The 17,321-nt window shown below is 37.9% G+C and overlaps 1 protein-coding gene across 2 annotated transcripts in view; it reads left to right on the top strand.

Moving 5' to 3' along the window:
• The first annotated feature begins 302 nt into the window (after window positions 1-302).
• The window catches only part of LOC139713798 (mitogen-activated protein kinase 1-like), a 56,508-nt gene continuing 39,489 nt past the window's right edge, over window positions 303-17,321 (top strand). For both annotated transcript variants that reach the window (XM_071625501.1, XM_071625500.1), the window contains exon 1: window positions 303-489. In XM_071625501.1, the coding sequence (XP_071481602.1) occupies window positions 365-489 (125 nt within the window). In that variant the 5' untranslated portion in view covers window positions 303-364. The remainder of the gene's footprint in view (window positions 490-17,321) is intronic.

Raw genomic sequence — 17,321 nt, 5'->3', positions numbered from 1 at the left:
CGCCCTTGTACATAGATATCATTCTCCCTTTTCGTTGCCAAAGTTGTGGAAAGAAAACGTTACAATCAATCACAGTCAGGCAGCACGTAAAATTGATATGTACCAGTCTACCAATCCACGAACTATGGTCGCTTTCGTAAACTCGCATCAACCTCGGCCATCGATTGACGTCACTCCGTCTGAACTTCTGACGAGAGAGTGGCCAATGAAAACTTGTATCCTATCTGTACACAGCAAGGTAGGCAGCTCTGCATGCATGCTGTGTGTACGTATTATACACCCTACTTGAGTATCTACAGCTACCAACAGCCTATACAGTTTTCTATAAAGATTCTACTTGCTACGGAAAGGAAGACTGAGGAAAATGGCTTGCGAAGGAGGTGCAAGACCGAAGCCGCCCGCCGAAATCGTGAGGGGACAGGCCTTCGATGTCGCTCCACGATACACGGGCCTCAGTTACATCGGGGAAGGGGCCTATGGAATGGTGTGGTACGTATTCGTCAGTCTGTGTTTGAGAGTTTTTTTCGTTCATGGTGGCCGTGGTCCTTCCGCTACCTAAACCGCTACGGCACTGGATAATGTACGTAGCCTCGGCCTCGTAGGGTTGAAAGATAGTCCGCGCATGCAATTCCAATGAGCCCGCACCCGAACGAACGTGAGACCGTCTGAAACATGCATGCACAGATATAGGACTGTTTACATTGTAGAGCCAGGGAGCGGAGGCTGGGCCGGTGGGGAGCTGGGCGTGGGTGAAATGATACTGTTGTCATTTAACATTTCGTGTCTACATCTATCGTGAGATTTGGTTGGAGTGAGTGGGTAGGTCCATGATTGCTGAGGTGTTGGCTAGCTTGTATGTAGATAAGGCATGTTGCCCATGATTCAACCGTTTCGATGAATAGAGTAAAACCCCCAATTTTCGGCCAGCCTCCAAAATCCAGACACTTGTCACTTATCACAAGCCAGCAAATTCTACTGTCACAACACACGCATATCCTATCGTTTCACATACTGGCACACTTGTTCACCACAGCCTCAGGAAAGTGCCTGAGTCACCTCCTAAAATCCATCTAAAAATCCCAAATTTTGCCGTCAAAAATGCAGAATCAGCGCAACTTTTCCTAAGCGTGTGCGAATTGGGTCCTGTGTAAAGAATCAGGGTCGTCGAAAAAGCGCTTGAAATTGAAAAATTACTCTGTTCTGTTGCGAAATTTTTCGCTTATAAATCGCAAGCTCAGAGTGTTATGGTATCCTCAAAAACACAAAAGAAAAACAAAATCTCCGTACATGCCGATGCAGTGAATAAATGTACAGGGGCTGAATGCAAGTGCCGAGTCACCAAAATTCGGACACGAACGGGCGCCGCAACGTCCTCGATGCAACCTTGCGCCAACAAGGTATGTACTATGGTGCGTGCTCATACTGTATTTCAGCGGCCTTGTGTTCGTATTGACATTGAACGCGCAATAGTGCCAACTGCGCGTGTCCGAATTTTGGAGAGGCTGTCCGAAAATTGGGGAATTGACAAGGTGGTGATATCTGGAGATTTTTTGAAATTTTATGATGTACAGTACGCGCAATAGAAAACGCCTGACGAAAGTGCGTCCAAATTTCGTCCTAACGCTTTTAGCAAAGTCAATATTGGGGAAAATGTAGTTTGATATATTTAACTTACATTGTTATAGATATAATTTTTAGAGTATTTTTTGAATTTAACAAATATTGCAGAAAAGCTTAAGTGTCTGAAATATGGGGGTTTTACTCTAGACCACTCTTACAAATATAAAGGTAGATTTAAGTGCATTCTCTCCTAGAACACTAGTTCATGAATAAAACATGGCGTAAATCAAGTGCGAAATTCCGTGAAGACAGACGTAGTCTCCGCGGAACATATCCCAACAACCAGATACAGACCGATCTTTTGGTCATAAAGGTTTTACAAATAGCTGGCAGTCAAATCTTAGACAACGTTCTGCTGTTATGGTTGAATTGTGGGGCTTGCTTTAATTTATGATGTTGGCTTTGATCAGTCTATTATTATGTTCGTTAAACTGTAACTGCACTGTGTGAGCCTGTGCTGTGGTGTGGTAATGTTTTTCATACAGATTTCTGGATAACTTTTTCTGAATCATATCTAAGGCAGGGAATAATTTTACTTCTCAAATTCGATTAGCAGTTTTAATCAAGGGGAAATATTTTTAACAAAGTTTTGTCTAGTCCTCTGTGAAAAAAACCTGTTACACACAAGAAATTTTGTGTAGCAGTCTTATCAAAAATGCGTAGCAAATTACGACCTTATACCACGAAAATTATTCACTCCTAAGGTCCTCACATTTTCTGAAATACAAAAAGAAAACAAGATGAAAAGAAAGAAGACTACCTGTATTTGGCCAGTAGCAAGAAGGTTGCATTGTGTGGTACACAATATGCATAGTATTAAAGTTATCCGTGCAGTGACGCTTTGTAAAACGGTGCGTAGCAGGGAGAAACTTTGTGTACAAATTATTGTAACTGTAGTTGTGCTCGGTTGTCACACAGGTTGGCTTCCTATAAATGACCTTGCCATCAATTTATGACTTGCTTTCGTTACCCTTTGAGATTGATCACCTCATTTATTCTTCCTGCTGATTCTGTGGCTGTCTCTCTTGTGTTGGATTATATTGTGAGGTGTGAAATATGGATTACTCTTATATATTGCTGGATTAATTGGTTCAAGATGTCACTGTCCCAATCATTTAAAGAGATAAACTGTGCTGTGTGGGAAGTGAGGTTCTTTACCAATCCAGGCTGCTATTTGAGGATATACAGTATGTAATTTCTGTGAGATACCAAGCATACAAAAAACAACAACAACAACAAAAACAACAACAAAGTCAGCCTCCTGCAGTGATCAGATCCATGCTTCTGTCATTGAAGGCATAGGGAACTACCAATGTACCTGGTAATAATCGGGTGTTTGTAAAATTATGATACATGTGTAGAGACAGGGAACCACATTCAGCCCTTGAGATGCAGGGGAGCTGTCCACTGGCAACCCTCTCCCATTGTGCAGGTGGCTCCCTGATGTATCAAGTACTGGAAATATCTTTTTTTTTTTTTTTTTTCCGGTGTGATTAACTAAATTCGAGCTGAGCAGCTCGAAAACTTTTTTTTTGGCAGGTTCTTGAAATTATGCTTTGCAGGTGCTTTAATACTCATATGCTTCTAATTTGAGAAAAAAAGAAAGAAAGAATTTGATTTGATATTTTACCGTGCATGAAAATGTATGGATTTTGCTGCAGATCTCATGATTGCTGTCGTCCATACAAAAATATACTAATTTGAAGTTTTCACAAAGAAGGGGAAAAGTGCATCTACAGCATTGATAAGCATTGTTGAATGTGATCACTAAACTGCCACATTGCACATCATGTACATACTCACCTACCAGTAAGTGGGCCTACTTGATTTGTGTAATTGGGGGGGGGGGGGGGGGGGGGGAATGCTAGAACACAAAATCCTGTGTACCATGACCCCACTTGAAATGCTGTTAGTTCAGAAAAGGATAAATACCACAGTGTATAAAGATACCTACAGTTTCTGTACATGTACATATGTAGGTACTGTAACACAGTGAAGTTTGCAATTGTTCAAGTAGCACACTCAATATGTGCTCAAAATAGGACAAGTTTGCCACCTGCTACTACATGTGTTTCTTTAGCATAAAATGTTACATTAACATAGATTGGACTGATGCACTGGCTTCCTGTCACACACGTCCACAAAGTGCAAACTGTTACAAGTTTGAGCCGGCTTTCTTTCCCCTGCTATTGTCTGTTGCAACACATGATATTTTAATAGCTACATGTACTGTTAGAAGCAAAGTGTTTGATCAGTACATACATTGTACATTAAAGTTACACCAATTCTGTCAGAAGTGCATTTCTGTATTCTCCTGTCGTATTGTCTCCTGGAAAAGGGTCTTTTCATGCAGCAGTAATGGAGAATGCATGCAAAAATCTACACTCGATGGCACCAGCAGTAGTGCATTCATTCAAATGTTAAGTTCAACAGTGCATAAAAAAAGAAGGGGGAAAAAACAACAACAACATTACAACATTCCATTCACTGTCAGGCAGTGACATTCTACAAATGGTTTCCACATTTGAGCTGTCTGAAACGAGCAACCAGGAAATGTCATTGCCAAGGTTACACAGGATGATGGAAGTGTGGCTACAAGGAACAATGGTAATCCTGTCAGCCAGAAAGAAAAAATATTTGGCAAACATAGCAAACTTGGTATTCAAGGAAGTGGCTATACTGGTTGTATGCAAAAAGAAAAGAAAAAGAGAAAAAAAGTTGCTTATTGATTTGCAAAGCCAGCACCCATGGGCCCAAATACAAACAAATAATGGAATGAAGAAACACAAGACCAAACATGAATGCCAAAGAGAAATATGAACTTTAATTTCCTTGACTGTGTCGTCTGTAAGAGAATTGATAGATGTAGCATTTATAATTTTTTTTTATTTTGTTGAAAGGTAACTGCAACCAATACAAACTCTTAGGTGTGAACAAGAGAGAGAGAGAGAGAGCTGTGAAAATGAACGATAAATTTTTGCTTTCCTGTATGAAACATGAAAACTGAATGGTAAAATTGTGATAAAAACACACAGTCTCATCAAATAGTAGAAATGCGATTTCTAGAGCTCAATGAATTAAACTTGCCTTGGACACTTTAGATTTAATCCAAGCCTCCCAAGGTAATGTGTATTTGTGTATTCAGCAAGGTTACTCATAACACGATTCAGATGCAGCATGTGTTTTGAAAGCAGAATGATTCCGTCAATACCAATCACATTGCATTGTGACATACAATTGTATATAGGCCTATACTAAATATCCGATTGAGACGAAGTGGGGAGAATTATGATGGCAGCTAAAAGTCCCAATAGAAATTCATGTCTAAATAAAATCAACTTCATAAAATCAGTGCCATTTATTCCAGTCTGTTTTCCTGTCTGCTGAAGATTATATTGGTGGATGTTTCCTGCAAATGCTCTGTTTCTCTCGTGAACAAAATCTGTGAGGTCTCCATACACTTAAGTTTTTATGTCCAGAAAGCGGAGCCAGTGCAAGATTTTTAGAGCGTGACAACAGAGTTAGGTCAGACTCACAATTATCATTGATGCATAATATCTCAGTTAGAATGTGACTGTTTCATGAGCAATGGTAATTCATTTTCTGAATGAGCCAAAGTAGACCATTAATTGTTTTTATTTTCCAGTTACACCTGTATACTGATACTGGTTTTACCATGTGATCATACAGAATTTTAGAGCCAGTGTGGATTAATAATCATAGTCCTCAGACCTTTTCGGGTACTTTTAATATTCATGTGTATGTACATTTTATATGAGCTGAAATTTGCGCATACAAATATTTTAGTGAATTGCTACATACAGATATTTCAGTGAATTGCTACCTGTCGAACATTTTCATGTGCTGTTAATTTTAGGTCTAGTTATTGCTACAGTGCTTCACCTATCATAAAATAGATAATGAGTTATAAAGCGACAGTGCTAATACTGACTGTTTTTACTTGATGACTCCCTGTACATTTCAAAACAAGTGACGTGTCTTCTTCATTCAAAGTACTGTTTGATACTACAAGCTGCATATTGTTATGCCTCAGATATTGCTACGTAATTGCTCACACAGCGTGCTTTGTAGCTGCGTGCAATTTCATGAGCTGATAATATAAGATTAACAAGCCAAAAGTATTACCTCCAACATTGCATGGATGCAGTGTAGGTATTGCCTACATGTACAACTAGTGTGTAATACACAATTAGTAGTCAACAACTCTATCAAGGACAGTTCTTGACTGCAAATCAACCTCTCGATAATCTGTCCTTTAATGTCATGATTCATGGAAAACTATGAACAGGAAATGTGTGGTTTATAGAGCATATTGTATTCTTTTGTACACGTGCATGTGCAGTGTGCACAGGCTATGTACTAAAAAAAGATTTACATGTACCATAGAACACATTCTTACATTTACAGCGATTACACTTGTACATACTGTCATTATGCTATGCAAATACAACTGTATGTGCTTGGACAAAGGATTCCACAAATGACTAACAAACAAGCAAACAAACAGACTTTAAGCCATCTGTAAAATATGTACAACTGTACATGTACAGTGTACAGTGTACATCAGAATCGTCAACAATGACTGGACAACGCCCAGCTCATTCCGCGCAAAGCATGAACTGCCAATCCAATGCTGCTAGACCTCAGATGTCTCTCGATGTAATTTTTCATTTCATGTAAACACCATCTAAAAAGATAGAAAAATATTTTGAACAGTTTAAGACCTTATTTGTCAGGTAGCGGGGGCTATTCATTTGTGTTACAGGAGGATTGTTCAGACTTGTTTTTTTTTGTGTGTGTTTTGATGGGAATATCAAGAATCCTGCGGTCATTTCTGATTTCTGTTGAGGTACATCACATCTGTACATGTACGCGTATAAGTTCTATTGATTATGCCTAGAAGATGGACAGGGAAGTGTACTAGTACATGTATGATGGATGAGTTACACTGTATGTAGATGACCTTTAAGTCTTTCATGAATTGATGTGTATATGGCTGCATGCTATCTAGATCAGAATATTGCCCAGTCCCTGAATATTATGGCCAGAGAGGTAAAACGCAGGCCTCTTTTTATTTATTTTTTTTTTAAAGCATGAGGAGTCTAACACTTGTCCACTCTGTGAATTCCATAGTGCATATCCTCTTCATACCATGCTGAGGTGATAGGCAAGAGTGATCTACAAACGTACCTTATATATGATTTTACTATGATACACAGTATAGCGCAGCCATCGGTATGCAAATACGATACATCAACATGTACACAGCAGCGTTGTAAAATCAAAAAGTGCCAAAATTAACTTTTATCTGACTTTTGTAGCCTCAGAGTTAAGTATTCTAGGTTGTGAAATGTTTTGGGTTTGTTTGTGTAAGAATGAAAATAATAATAATAAACTGTACAAGGTGGTGCAAAACTACACTAGTGCTTTGCGCTAGCTTGCAATTGCCGGAGTATATATGTATGCAGTGGCTTCAGATCAGGAAAATACAGTATTAAGAAAGATATCAAACAGTAAGGACCTCCTGCATCACCTCTCTCTAAAAATTGGAACAAGAAACTTATTTTTTTTTTTACTTGGCCTTATGTACAGTTCTGCCTAACACAGTATAAATAAATTAAGCACTATGTTCTAGGAAAAGTATACAGTGTATAATGCCTATGATAGTTCTCGAATGTCATAGAAAGTATAACTTGTATTGCACACAGTGTATAGTGGTATTTCTGTCACATGAATCAATGGTTTTGTGAGTTTTGTGCTTTATGACCATACAATGTACCTTCCTGGGCAGTCATTTAATAGCATATGGAAAGGATCAGTGGAACTCTAGAGAGCAATCTGAGCTGGGCCAGCAGCAGGCTTCCTGCTCACACTTCCTGTAGCTACCACAGGTCTTGGGTATCCACAGGCACATCAGATGTAGCTCTACCAAGTCGTACATTAGGTGCATTCACGTTGGAATTACCGTGGTACTCTGTTAAAGTAGTGCGGTAATTTGTTGGCGCTGTTCTCACTGGATAAATACCATTGTGATAGATACCCCTGTAATTCACTTGGTACCCATCTCATGCACGATTATATTTTGTGAATCACTGTGCATCTCATATGAGGAGAAGACAGGTTGTGTGTCAGGCCACTTGAGAAATATGCCACTGTGCGATCGGTAGTATTTTGAGTCGTAATTCACACTCAAATCTCGCATATAGTACTTTGTGCGAAGTTTGAATAACCACCGTAAATACTACATACTGTACAGTATGTTGCAATGTATTTCGTTAGGTATTTTGTGGTGTATTTGCATTCACATTTATGAACTACATGTACTGTATATGCCATATATTTAGCGAGTCTAAATTTTCGCGAATCGGGACTTCCCAACGATTTTGCGAGTGGTTAGATTCGCGATTGTGGAGTCCTGTACTGAACGGAGAAATGTATGCGTGTGGGTCACATTCATTTCGGGATCAGAGTCATTATTTTCGCGTGTCTTTAATTTTGCGAATAGCACTTAACTCGCAAAATTCGCGAAAATAAAAACCTCATGAAATATTCGGCGTTGTTATACAGTACATGTGGTGTACCACGGTATTTCACTGTCAATCCGAATGAACCTAGAAGATAGATGTGCATGCCACAGGATGTGGAGAGTGGTTCAGACTGATGGGGCTGGGCACAGGTATGAGATTTTGCCCGAGGGTCTCAGAAACATGGATACACTTGGGTGGCTTTCTTTTATGTCCTTATGTGAATGATAATCTTAGCCAGATCAAGCAACTGAAACTACATGTATATTTGTAAACAGTCGTTCCATGAAAATGTTTGTAATTGATGTCGTGTAAAGCTGTAGTGATACTGATTAGTTCGCAGTTTTCATGTGGCAATATCCTCTGTGCAACAATTTAAAAGACCTCTCAGCACGTATGGTGCTTGAATTAAAGGACAAGTTCACCTTCATAAACATAAGGATTGAGAAAATGCAACAATATTAGTAGAACACATCAGTGAAAGTTTGAGGAAAATTGGACAATCGATGCAAAAGTTATGAATTTTTAAAAGTTTTGTGTTGGAACCGCTGGATGAGGAGACTACTACAGCTTGTGAGTCATATGCGTACAACAGTATAAAGAAAATGTAAAAGAAAATTCAACATATTTTCACTTTTTTCGCATAATAAAAGAGCTCTTGACTTGCCTCTTTCTAAAGGCAGGGGGAATAATATTGCCCATAACATTTGTCGGTAACGAGTCAGGGGAATGTGTACTTTTTTCAAAAGATGGAATTTTGTGAAATTCTCTTTATATTTTCCTTATATTGTTGTACGCAAGTTATTCATACACTGCAGTAGTCTTCTCATCCAGCGGTTGCTGCACAAAAATTTTTAAAATTCATAACTTTTGAACGGATTGTCTGATTTTCCTCAAACTTTCAATGATGTGTTCTACTAATATTGCTACATTCTCTCAATCCTTATGTTTATAAAGGTGAACTTGTCCTTTAACTCACATTGGTAGTACATGTACAGTAGAAAAGTAACTTTTGAAAACAAAGATCCCATTTTGTACACTGATGAATTACGATCCCCTTAAGTCAGATGTGTTGGAAGATGCGGAAGTATGAAATAATTACAGAAAGTGAAAGAAAATCTTCCAGACTCGTTTTTTTTTTTTTTTTTCAAATGTGACGCTCATCTGCATTTAGGCCAATGAGTTCTGTTAATTACCAATTACATGTACCAGACTAAACACAATTGCAAAGATTAAATTTCCCAGAAATTTTGTAGAAGAGCTTTTAGTGGTAGGGTACTGTTACTTTTCAAAGCACAGGTCAGCAAGTCAGGCTCAACAAAGGAATAAAAAATGGAGACATGCAGGTCATGTTATTATGTATAATTGCCTGATGAGACCTTAGCCCTGTTTCATAAAGCTGTTTGTAAAGTTACAAACAACTTACTTTCTCATTCAAATTCATGAATTTACTTTCTGTATGAGCAACTGGTGATCAGTTCTGATGTGCTATACTTATCAGAATTTCCATAAATCAGCACAAGAACTGATCACCAGTCACTCGTAAGTTGTTGGTAACTTTACAAACAACTTTATGAAATACCCCCAAAACTTGTCTTCAGTATTCAATTTGTATAATGACAGCAGATAGTGTCACCAAAGTACATCCATGTACATTTTGCATTGCAAGTTTAGGTTTCTATGCTGTGTGTGTACAAGGTATATTCAGCACTATAAAACAGGTTGAAAAATCCTGCAATCTCATTGGTCGGGAGCTGTACAGCAATTTTCACTGGTAGCACATTCAATATCAAATCATTGCAATCACTTGCGATAGACCGTGTAAATGTGCTAATGCGCACTTGTAGCAAAAGAGTTTGGGTACTTCTCAAGTGTTCACACACTTGGTAAGATATACATTGTACTTGTAGCTGTGCGTCCCATGACAGCAAGTAGCACGAGTTTGCACACTTAGCAAGCGTTCGTCCACTTTTTAAGCATACCCGTTTGTATCAAATGATGCACGTGTTATCTTGTGCCCCAGAAGGAATAGTGTGCATGAGGCAACTATGGAATCTAGCTTAAACCCACTCTGCTGCACCTTGTGGGTTAAAGGGTGTGTACATTGTACAGTTCTGGTCGAGGTGAGGATTTAGCTTTTAACGTTTTGCGAGAAATTCAGAAACCACTCTATGAGATGTCAAAGAGCATGCAATTCTAAGGGATTTCAAAAGTTTATTTGATGAAAATCGGTTTTGAAATGGCTGAGATATCCAAAAACAAGGTGAAATAAAGAGATCCTAATAAAAGGCATGGCCTGTCGCCTTTTATTATTATCACCTTTTTGGATATCTCGGCCATTTGAAAACCAATTTTCATCAAATGGACGTTGAATCCTTAAGATGCCTGCTCTTTCATATTTCATAAGATGTTTCTCATTATCTCACTTAGGAATGTTCAAAACATGAATCTCTACCTCAACCAGTACTGTACAGTCCCTTTAAACAAATACATAATTTCCTTATGCACACAATTCCTACTGACGCACTCAAGACTCATGCGTAATTTTAAATAGTAGGATATATATGCTACAGTAGTACCACCAGTTGCTTCAAACACAGAGTCTAGCCAGTAGATGAAACCAGAGGATACTGAAGCATACACATTGTGACTTCTGTACATCACAGAATCCTCTTTTTCAGTTAACTTCTTCAAAGTTAAAGTGTCGTTGCTCTAGGAGCAAATTAGTGATCAGACAACAGCAGTAATTAATGCGTGCGTTGACAACAGTAAAGGTTGTACTCAAATTTCAGCACATACAGTGTATCTGAGTGTGAGATATATGGTTTCATACTATGTAGGTTCCAGCACACTGTCCAGAGAGTGGGTTGACAGTGTGTTGTTGTTGTGACCGTTGCATATACGCCTCAAGCAAGAGAGAAACAATGACTTGTGTTGGTAACAAATTGATTAGATTGTCCATCCACACTCCTCCTATCCTGCCTTCTCTCTCTGTTCCTTTTGTCCTTATCATTTGTAAAGTCCCCAAGAAGATTGAACCATAATATGTACAATGCCACATTAATTCCCATGCTTTTATAACTTTTTTCTTTTAATATGTAATGCAAGGGAGGAAAAGATGACAATTTGGAGGAATTTCGTATTTCATTGCTTTTGCAAAGATGTCTACAATACAGTCCTCCAACCATCTATTCTTGCAGGAGAATGGAATGGAAGGTGGCTGTGGATGTATATTTCCAGCCTTCCTTTTAAAGCTGCTTGCTCACGAGACTAGTGTCGAGTGACATATACACTTAAAGGGATGGTGATATAGTTACGGTTGAGATGGGGAATTCACATTTTGTTTCCTTTTTTCTTTTTTTTTTGTTGCAAGATAATCACTTATTAAATATTCTAAGATTAATTCAAAAATTTATTTGATGGAATTCAGTTTTGAAATGGCAGAAATATCCAAAGGCAAAGTATTGCATAAACAAGGTGGTCCTAATAAAAGGTGGGTCCCACCTTTTATTAGAAAGACCTCTTTGGTTTTGGATAACTCAGTAATTTCAAAACCAATTTTCATTAAATAAATTTTGAATTTCAGTTAGAATTGTATGCTCTTTCACATTTCATAAGTGGTTTCACATTATCTCTCTAGAAAAGTTGGAAACCTGAGCCCTCATCTCAACTCAAACTATACCATCCCTTTAAATGCATATCATTACACTGTATGTACCGTGCATTCTGTAGAAAGAAATCACTGCTGACTGATATTTGAAGCTGGTCTCTGCTCAGCTTTGGTTGATCCGTTCCATGCTGGATGGAAGAACTTCCCAGAAAGCAAAACATATGCCTGCGATGGATATTTTGAATATCAACACAAAGCCATTGTTTTATGGCTCTTTTCTTCCTGGTCAGGGAGCTGCATTTTTTATTCCATTGTTTTGAAAGAAAACTGTTTTAGTTTATTATCCATTTGCTCAAAGGGTTTCATTCATTATTGCTGTGATCAATAAATTGTCGGAATGGGGCTTCATACAGCATGGAACATATTGCTGAGAATATCATGAAGTGCAATTGACTTGTTGCTGATGACTGGATGATCAAAAAAAAAAAAAAAAATTCTTCCCCAACCAGATCATAGTCTATCTGTGGGAATTAAAGATTGAAAGATGCTTGTAGCTTTTTGTATCTACAGGCACATCTGTAGAATATAAAATTCTTTTTAGGTGGGCTACTAATTCCACCCACTACAGGTGTCATTTGAGGTGATTAAAAATCAAAAACATTCTAGTGATATTTTCGGCCCTCTATCATCATCACATCATATCATTTTGACAGTGTAGTGATACCAACGTGAGAATCCTTTCATTTTAATTCGCAATTTCCCATTCTTATGAATTATCGTTGAGATTCTGTTCTGTCTCTCTTATCCATATTTTGTTTCTCTCAGTATATCCAGTAATACATATTTTCCATTTATGACAGGAGGTATTAAAAGAGGTACAGCATATTTAATAATCTCTGAATTAAAACTTTTCCTGGATTAATTTAGGATTGATTATCCAATGTGGCTCAATCTACAATTTGAATTCTTCTCCTTATATTCTCCATAACATTGATATCCTGTGAGATCCCTCTTTAAAACTGTGGAAAACAATTTGGCTTTTTCCTCTTGAGGTGCAGTGAATCAATTTACTCTTCATCTACACCGTAATACTCTGTTGATCTTTATCTTCAATGGTTGCTGCTCAATGTGCAGAATCCTGCATATTTCATCATGCAAGCTCGTCTTGGCACGAGCTCTCTGCTGGCCTTAATTTATGGCGCTGTTGCATAAATATTTAGACAACTGCAGTGATCTGGTTAGCTGAACATGGGAAGTAATTGAATCTCCTCTGATGCTAGTTTCTGTAGGCCAATCTGCACGGGCTTGTCTGTGAATGTTGAATTCATCCCATGGGCACTGATTTTGTGGACAAAAGTCTTTTAAAATTCTTTTACAGGTCTACGAATTGTACATGGATGATCTTATGTCCTCAACAGTACAGTGAACGTTGAATGATGATCAAGTACAATTGTACATCTGATGTATCACGTGTTACCCCGGGGTACCATGTTGTGTAGCTCCACCTCACGTCCACTCGAGGACAGTTGCAGAGAAGTGCATGCACTGTGTGTGCGTGTACATATAGCCATTCCCATGCCACTGCATGTTATACTATGCATGCATGGCACGCTGTGCTAGCAATAGCGCTAGCGTGTGCTTCAGTGCAGTGCAGTGCAGTGCAGTACAGTGGCTAGCGCGCCCTACCTGTAGCTCCAGCACCAAAATAATTTCCACTCTTTGGCAACCCAGGGTACAACCTTTAAAAAAAAAAAATAATTCAACAAAATGGCTGATTTTTATTTGGTACACCGGGATACCATTTATGTCATCATTTGTATGCTCGTTTAACAGTTAAAGCTGAAGTACATCTGTGTGTTGCATTCTTGTACAATGAAAGCGATCGACATAGTATCAAACACATTGCTGCCATGCTATTAAAAGCGCAGTGTGATTTAGAATGAGAATGCACAGCTACAAGATGAGACCTAAGTGTACACCATGAAAATCAGATCTTTTTGATTGAAGTATAGACTTGTCAGGAGTATATGTGACCCTGCATCACAAAACCAACAAAAAGTCGCCACACATGGATTTTCAGTGCCAAGGGCAGATTCTGAAAGAACAGACTAAGCTTTAAAATGATGTATTACTCAACTGAAATGGACTCCCCTATAAACCTATCTAAATACTGGAAAGAAAGCACATACTCTGGAAAAGTGTGAACTGAGAAAAGAGGCTCTCAAGTACAGGGTCTCTTCAAGTGCTTAATCTTTACCAAGCTGTGCTAGCTGTCTGATAAAAAGGACAAAAACACAGGATGTAAACCACCAGAGCAACAACAATGACGGGATTATCAGATTAAGCTGAAATTAGGCGTGCTCTTTTAACATATACTGTCCATACTTTTAAAGCAGTAGCATATTATCCATTCTAAAGTTATTAGACTTGAAAGTGAAAAGTGTAAAAAGGATTTCAAAAAGTGAAAAGGGACCTCTTAAAGTCATACCTGATCATTCTACTCCCCCCCCCCCTCCCCCCCGGGTTGTAGAAAAACTGCTGAAAACACACTTTCCCATTCATGTTATGATCCAAAACTAAAGTATATTGTAGAAGAAGGATAGCTCTTTCAGAAAATATGAAAAACTCAACATTGACTCGGTGGACCCATTTCACCTTTTTTGAGTCCTCACGTAAAATCAAGGGCTGCTACTTTTTGTTCGTTTTGTGATGCACGGTCACATATGGAGTACGTTCTGTGTTGCATCATTTTGTGCATCCTGGATATGTTATATACATAAATTTCTATATTAACTTAGATCTTTATCAGGTAACTTTCTTCAAGTGTACATGTAGCTGTTTGTTTGAATTAATTTGTCAAATTGAAGAATCAAATGCTCCATTTCCAATACGTTTCTTTTGGTATTTGTCATGAAATTTATAACATTGATCTCAGTTCATAGTTTATTTCAGTAACTTGTGTTATTATGCTTATTCATATGCTATGGTTATATATGTTGGAAATGAAATAAACAAAATGGAAGAGGAAATCGTCATCAATTTGTGTTTACAAAAACAGTTAAGGCAGTGTTTAGTGCAGAAGGGGACTGTAACATATTTTGATTTTGATTTTGATTTTATACCTGTATGTACACGTATGATTTTTTTTTCAATTTCAATAGAAATGTCCTGAAAACGATCAACAGAATTTAAAAAAAAAAATATTTAAGCAAAATCTGATATTTCTTACTTTGAACGAGCATACGTAAAGGCATACTTTTGAGTTTGTTTACACACACACACAAAAAACCCAACAAATGAAATAGTTAAGGAAGCAGTTTGTTCAAAAGGCATAAAGCATAATCTTTTTTTATTGGTTGTGTGTGTAGAAGTCTTGTTTGGATTCATTGAAAAGGAAAATTATGCAAACTGGAAATTAGCCATGGATTACAGGTCTTCTTGTTGATCTTCTTTCCTCCATTTTGTGACCTTAGCCCTCATGAAAATGCAATTAAAACTGCCCATATTGAAAGGTGCATGTGCGTGCTGAAGCCAAAATTGTGAATACCGCAGAGTAATCATGCTTTATTATGTCTGTAGGTCTACCACACCAATTGTATCATAGCACCCCCAGGGATAGCTAGCAAATGATAATGATTGAACACCCTTCGTATGTGGTTTTGAGTAACTGTTCACAGTATGCTTGAAGATGAGCTGTACCTAGCAAATTATGTTATACAGCCATCATTATATTACACCCTTCCCTTTCCTAAAATGATGTACATGTATGATTGTCAGAATGGATCGAGTGATGCACATTGCAGTGTTGGTGATACTGTAGGAATTGAGTGTTGAAATAATTGGGTTCTGAAAAAAATACCTCCACCATTGGTCATGCATGCACAACACAAATAGCATTTATCTATGGATGCATGGGCTGAAGATCTTTCAGAGTATTTTCTATGACCAGTTGAGATCCTCATGTCATTGATCTACATTCAATATTCAGGCAAGAGTTCATTCAGTGAAGAAAAAAAATATATAAAAAGGAGTTGTCCAAAGAAAAAAAAAAAGAGGAAAAAAAAGGGGCACTGTTTGTGCATGTAGACTTTTTCCCATTGGACTTGTGTAAGACTTTTATGCAAGAAACGGACAGCCAGGAATTATTGTATGCTGTTAGATAATGCCTGCAAGGACACCCACTCTTTATTCAGGGAAGAGGAAAAAAAAAAGTGGCGACTGAAAGAGAGAAATTATATGATTTGATGATGGCTTAAATGCTATAAATCTAATAATGTGGATGGGAGTCAAGCAGACTTTGAAGACACTACAGACTTCAGGTTTGTGGGCAAGGCCTGTGGGATAACCATTGAAAGTCATGAAAGAAAGATTACTGTACATCAAAGGCACTGTATGCTGGGAAGGTTAGGTGGGGCTGCGGTCGCATGGAGGATAGATGTTGGGCAGCATTGTTGGCAGGGAACTAGGGGGAGAGAGTTACAAAAAGGAGAGATCGCGTTTTGTAACTAATGTAAGCAAAGAAGATAGAAAAAAAATGAATGTTAGACATACAGGATGGGTGAAGAGAAAGAATGTGAGAGAGGAGAAGGAGGAGGAGGAGGAGGAGAGAAAACAAATTACAGGGAAATTCCATCCTAATTATGTTGCTTTGTATGAAAACAGATGAATTAGGGAAGCACATGTAGATGAGTGAAGATTTGGAGAAAACGGAACAAACAGTTATGAACTTAAAGTTAGGAGAGTAAGGCAAATTGGCAACTCTGTGACATGGGTTTTAAGCAGCTCTCCTTTTGCTTTATAAAATACAAAAGTTGGGTAATTTTCATTTTTCTTAAATATTTTGGCATCTGGACAGAACACACATTGTGTGTCTGTTGAGGAGGGCGTGCAAAAATGTGTTTGTTATATACTGAGAACAGGTTTGGAAAAAAAAAAATGTCTATGGAGAAAAATGTAAACTGCTGAATTTTTTAGTACAAACTAGTTTGAGAGCTGCTCAACACCTTTACATCACACAGGATTACCAATTTGTCTTTTAAAATCTGTAAACTGAATCAGTTCATAACTTTTTTAGTGTGTCTGATTCACTTCCCAAATTTTTCACCGATTAACTTCTCTGATTTTTCTGTTTTCTTGCAAACTGATATATTTTGATAGTAGGATGGACTTTCCCTTTAAGATGAGACAAGTGTATATAAATCACAGAAGCGCTGTGTGCATGATATAAAATTTGCTTTCAAGCACAGTAAAGTGGGGTTGATTTTTAATTTATGAACATAAGAGTATATGGCCCCACTTGTGCATCAAAACATGTCTTGGTCAATTTTTCCCAGAAATTAATTTTGTTCTTCTTGTGTGTTTCTTTTCCTGTAATATCTTTGCTCTCTGCATCAAGAGGTTCTCTGGTTTCATCATGATTGTCCACAAATAGTGCATAAAGCCAAATTGATGACTAACTATAAAAGCCTGCAACTAAACTGGATTTTCTAATTTCTGCATGACTTTAGTCTGATACTTGGGTGGGTCATTTTGTGTTTTCTGTTGAA

This window comes from Diadema antillarum, unplaced genomic scaffold (assembly GCF_040938485.1).
Source record: "Diadema antillarum isolate AM-2024a unplaced genomic scaffold, OU_Dant_1.0 seq00002068_RagTag, whole genome shotgun sequence".
NCBI classification, from domain to species: domain Eukaryota; kingdom Metazoa; phylum Echinodermata; class Echinoidea; order Diadematoida; family Diadematidae; genus Diadema; species Diadema antillarum.
This window is presented reverse-complemented; position numbering and strand designations above follow the sequence as displayed.